The 5,595-nt window shown below is 38.3% G+C and overlaps 1 protein-coding gene across 1 annotated transcript; it reads left to right on the top strand.

Moving 5' to 3' along the window:
• Window positions 1–3,514: 3,514 nt before the first annotated feature.
• Window positions 3,515–4,759, top strand: LOC106798482 (uncharacterized). Its single transcript, XM_014775079.1, has 2 exons — window positions 3,515–3,560; window positions 3,687–4,759. Exons 1-2 carry the CDS (start codon window positions 3,515–3,517, stop codon window positions 4,757–4,759), a joined length of 1,119 nt encoding a protein of 372 aa, XP_014630565.1.
• The last annotated feature ends 836 nt before the right edge of the window (window positions 4,760–5,595 follow it).

The raw sequence follows: 5,595 nt of genomic DNA, 5'->3' as shown, positions 1-5,595 counted from the left end.
GGAAGAAAAACTAGAATAACACAAGAAAAAGAAAGATAATAAGACCTTGTCTTCAAAGGTCAAGAGGAAGGAAAAAGAGGAAAAGTATTCCTCCAAGAATATTGTTAAGAAGGAAAATCATTTTGCAACAAAACGTGATATCAAAAGGGCACTCCTTCTTAAATAATCCTTCTACCTTCTCCTATCAAGGGAAACCTCCCTTAGCACTGCCACAATTCTTACATTTGAGACCTTACCCCGATAGGTCCAAGAACTCTTACATAATTTGGTGATATATTTCCCAAAGAGATACCCCTGGGCTACCTCCTTTTAGGGGAATAGAACACCAAAAAGACTTAGTCCCAGAAGCAAGCCTTCCTAATAGGCCAACCTATAGGACTAACCCTCAGGAGATTAAGGAGATAGAGTCTCAGGTTAAGGAATTGTTGGAGAAGGGCTGGGTCCAAGAAAGCCTAAGCTCTTGTGTTGTGCCAGTGTTGTTGGTGGCCAAAAAGGATGATAAGTGAAGAATGTGTATAGATTGCAGGGCCATCAACAACATTACTATAAAGTATAGGAACCCCATTCCTAGACTTGATGATTTGCTTGATGAGTTGCATGGTGCCAATATCTTTTCAAAAATTGATCTTAAAAGTGGGTATCACCAAATCAGGATGAAAAAGGGTGATGAGTGGAAAACCGCTTTCAAGACCAAGTTTGGTTTGTATGAATGGCTAGTGATGCCTTTTGGGCTCACTAATGCACCAAGCACCTTTATGAGGCTTATGCATCATGTCTTAATGGATTTCATAGGTAGATTTGTAGTTGTTTATTTTGATAATATTTTAGTGTATAGTAGGAGCCTAGATGATCACTTAGGACATCTAAGGCAGGTTTTTTCAATTCTTAGGAAAAACACTCTCTATGTCAATATAGAGAAGTGTACCTTTTGTGTAGATAATATAGTTTTCTTAGGATTTGTAGTTGGTAGAAATGGGGTCCAAGTGGAACCTGAGAAAATCAAGGTCATCCAAAAATGGCCCACCTCAAAAAGTGTAGGAGATATTAGGAGCTTCCATGGGTTAGCAAGCTTCTACAAAAGGTTTGTTCCTAATTTCTCTACACTTGCCTCACCTCTCAATGATCCGGTGAAGAATAATATGACATTCACTTGGGGTGAAAGACAAGAGCAAGCCTTTTCTTTTCTCAAAGAAAAGCTCACCAAGGCACCTACTCTAGCTCTTCTTGACTTTTCTAAAACTTTTGAGCTAGAATGTGATGCCTCTAGAGTAGGTGTGGGAGTTGTATTGTTGCAAGGTGGGCACCCTATTGCTTATTTTAGTGAAAAACTTCATGGTGCCACCCTCAACTACCCCACTTATGATAAAGAGTTTTATGCCTTAATAAGAGCCCTCCAAACTTGGGAACATTACCTTGTTTCCAAGGAATTTGTCATTCATAATGATCATGAATCACTTAAGTACATTAGAGGGCAAAGCAAGTTAAACAAAAGGCATGCAAAATGGGTAGAGTACATAAAGCAATTTCCATATGTTATCAAATACAAAAAGGAAAATAAAATATGGTAGGTGATGCCCTCTCTAGGAGGCACACATTGTTTTGCTCCCTAGGAGTTCAAATTTTAGGATTTGATAACATTAGGAAATTGTATGCTTTAGATGAACATTTCTCTCCCATTTATGAGAGTTATGGGCAAAATGCCCAAGATGGATTCTATTTGGCTGAGGGTATTTGTTCAAAGAGGGAAAGCTCTGCATGCTATTAGTCGTCGTTTACGACTAACTTTTGTATAGAAAAGTTTTCCAAAATGTATATAAATCTCCCAATTTATGATTCTTTTTGGTAGGATTGTAAATAAACTTGCTTTGTTTTTTATCTCTGCTCAGTAGAAGCCTCTTTATATGGAATTAATGTTAAATTTTCTTTAATTTCAGGAAAAAAGGAGTTATTTTGAAGATGTGACAAAGGAGTCATCGCGCTAAGCGTGCATCAAAGACTAAGCCCAGTACCAGTGCGCTTAGCGAGTAAAGGGGAATCTGGAAAGGCATCTGCTATGCAAGCACGCGCTTAGCGCGTTATCAGCTTGCTAAGCAAGTCGTCTGTCGCTTTCCAGGCTTAGCGTGAGATTGGCGCTAAGCTCAAATTCACTTACTCGCGCTAAGCGCGAGAATGGAGCTAAGCACGATGTCAAGATTAGGAAGCCCTTTTTAAGCCTGATTTGCACAAAACAAGAGGAGGAAGTTGAATAGTTGTAAAAGGCCTAAAGAGTGTGAATATCAGAGAGCACAGAGCAGAGCAATGGGCCAAGTTTTCATCTTTTAGGGAGATTAGTGAGTTTTTGGGAGATTGTGAGATTCCTAGAGGTGGAAGAGGCATCCCCACTCCTTTGTAAGCAAGCAATTTCTCTTGATTCCTCTTCTTCAGTGTAAAAGGAGCTTCCTTGCAATGAAAGGCTAAAACCCTCAGTTGAGGATTCTTACTGAGTAGTTGATGTAAACTCTTTTTCATATCTAATTAAAGTTATTTTATGTGTTCACTGCTTCTATCTATGCTTATTGTATGCATGCTTATGGCTTGATCACCCATTTGTGTGTGCTGTTAGGGACTTTAGCATTGGTAAATGTATTGTTTCCTTAGAACTTGATAGAGAAGGGACTAAATAACTGCATTTCTAGGGATAATGTGTAGGGTTTTGGTTTTCTTTATTATGTTGTGAGTATAATGCTGTTTAAATTAGGCTAAGTTTAACTAGAGGGATCTGCGAACGAAGTTTGATTTAAATTAGTCCAAACTCTGGAGGAATTAGTGTTTGGTATTTTTGTCCTTAGAATAGAACACAGGAACATCTTTAATTAGAAAAACATCTTTAATTGCATCAACTTACTCAGTAGGAGGACCCAACGCCTTTAGATATCTATTTTCACACTTGTTCTCGTTTATTGCTTTTACATAGGATAGAACATACTTTTGCTTTAATTCACAATCATTAATTTCTGTTTGCAAATGCCTGCTTACTTAACAAAACTTTGTTAAATGAACAAGTTCCCTGTGTTCGATACTCAGTTCATTTCATTTTAATTATTTACTTGACGATCCGAAGCACCTGATGGTAGATTTCGCACCCACAAAATAAATAGTATTCTTAGGGGCGAACAATCAAGTATTTTGACGTCGTTGTTGGGGGACTTTTTCCATTTGGAAAGTTTAGTTCAGTTTGAAGGCATTAATTCATTATTCTTTGATTTATTAATTTTTGTTTTTGTTAATATTTGTTTAGTTCAGAATTTATTTAATTGTTGCTCCTGTTAGTGTTTGCATGCGTAGATCTTCTGCAAGTGAATTGGTTCCATTGGATTTAGAAATTGAAGCCACCTTTAGAAGAAACAACGCAGAAAGAAAAGAAAAGCTATTGCACAACAAAACAGTAGCATCATTCCTTGAAGAGGCTCACTTTTCTGAGTCATCTTCTTCTAATTCACCTACATCCAGGGAATCTCAAACAGTAGCCGAAGTCATGGCTGAAGAGCAACCTCAACAACTGACCTTGGAAGATTACTCAAGTACTTCAGTGCCGTAATATTTCTCCAGTGTTGCGCGGCCAGAGGTTCAGGCACAAAACTTAACTTACCCACCTTCATTGATACAGCTAATACAAAGCAATTTGTTTCATGGTTTACCAAATGAAGATCCATACTCACACTTGGCAACGTATATTGAGATTTGTAATACTGTCAAGCTTGCTGGTGTACCTGAAGATGCTATTAGGCTCAGCCTGTTTTCATTTTCTTTATCTGGGGAGGCCAAGAAATGGTTGCATTCATTCAAGGGCAACAGTTTAAAGACCTGGGATGAAGTTGTTGAGAAGTTTCTAAAAAAATATTTCCCAGAGTCTAAAACTGCAGAGGGAAAAACTGTAATTTCTTCATTCCACCAGTTTCTCGATGAATCTTTGAGTGAGGCATTAGAAAGATTTCGTAGCTTGTTGAGGAAAACTCCCACTCATGGTTTTTCAGAGCCTATACAACTGAACATCTTCATTAATGCGTTACGGCCACAGCCAAAGCAGTTACTCGACACTTCTGCAGGAGGAAAAACTAAGTTGAAGACACCTGAAGAAGCCATGGACTTAATTGAAAATATCAATGCCAGTGACCACACAATTTTACATGATAGAGTTCATATTCCTACCAATAAGAGTTTATTGGAGCTTTCATCACAAGATGCCTTGTTGGCCCAAAATAAGTTGTTGTCCAAGCAACTTGAAGCTTTAACTGAAACACTAAGTAAGTTGCCAACTCAATTGCATGCTAGTCAACCTTTACCTTCATCTATTTTGCAGGTTACAGGTTGCACACTTTATGGTGGAGCTCATGGGTCACGCTTGTGTATTCCCACTGAAGAAACATCTCATGAAGTTAATTACATGGGAAACCAGCCTAGACAAAATTTTAATGCAGGTGGATTTTCTGGATTTCAACATGGCCAACCTTACCAGCAGCATAATCAATGGAGAACTCACCCTGGTAATCAGTTCAATAAAGACCAGGGTGGGCTACCTAACAGGCCACAGCAACAAGGGCCTCGCTTATCTGAGAGAACAACAAAGTTGGAAGAAACTCTTGCTCAGTTTATGCAGGTGTCATTGACTAATCATAAGAGCATAGAATCAGCCATAAAAAATCTAGAGGTCCAGGTAAGGCAGCTAACCAAACAGCTTGCAGAAAAATCTTCTAGTACTTTTGGAGCTAACACTGAGTAGAATCCTAAAGAAGAATGCAAGGCTATGATGACCCGAGGAAGGAAGGTTACCATGGAAGAAGAGAAGACAAAGGAGAAAATGGTGGAGGATGACAAACAACAGTTGGTAATTGAACCAACACCTGAACCAGTGCAACCCTTTTGTGAACTTATAGAGGAAGAAGAAGAAAAGGAGGATGAACAGATGAGACAGACGCCAATAATTTTGAGTGAAAGAGAAATAACTGAAAAAGAAAAGAAGAAGAAAATGAAAAAGGGAAAGAGAAAGAAAAAGAAAATGAGAAAAATGAGAAAAATGAAAAAGAAAAAGAGAGAAAAGAAGAGAAGAGAAAAAGCAAGAGTGAGTGTGCTAGAGAGAAAAAGAAAGAAGCAACTTCAGCTAAAGGGACATAAGTACCATATCCTTTGGTACCTTCTAGGAAAGACAAAGAAAGACATCTAGCTAGATTTCTGGATATTTTCAAGAAGCTAGAAATTAGCATGCCCTTTGGAGAAGCTCTACAACAGATGCCACTCTATGCTAAATTTCTGAAAGACATGCTAACTAGGAAGAACAAGTACATCCATAGTAACAGCATCATTATGGAAGGAAATTGCAATGTCGTAATTCAACGTATCCTTCCACCAAAACATAAAGATCCAGGCAGCGTCACTATACCTTGTTCTATAGGTGAAGTTTCTTTTGTCAAAGCTCTTATTGATTTGGGAGTCAATATTAATTTAATGTTGCTTTCCATGTGCCGGAGACTTGGAGAGTTGGAGATAATGCCTACTAGGATGACTTTATAGTTAGCAGATCGCTCCATCACCAAACCTTATGGAGTGATCGAGGATGCA

The sequence above is a fragment of the Glycine max genome, chromosome 4 (assembly GCF_000004515.6).
Source record: "Glycine max cultivar Williams 82 chromosome 4, Glycine_max_v4.0, whole genome shotgun sequence".
Lineage (NCBI taxonomy): Eukaryota > Viridiplantae > Streptophyta > Magnoliopsida > Fabales > Fabaceae > Glycine > Glycine max.
This window is presented reverse-complemented; position numbering and strand designations above follow the sequence as displayed.

Excerpts from the sequence above, each read along its gene's own strand:
- LOC106798482 (XM_014775079.1), top strand. The coding sequence starts at position 3,515 with ATGGCTGAAGAGCAACCTCAACAACTGACCTTGGAAGATTACTCAA. Across the intron at positions 3,561-3,686 it reads GACCTTGGAAGATTACTCAA|ATCCATACTCACACTTGGCA; the intron begins GTACTTCAGTGC and ends TACCAAATGAAG.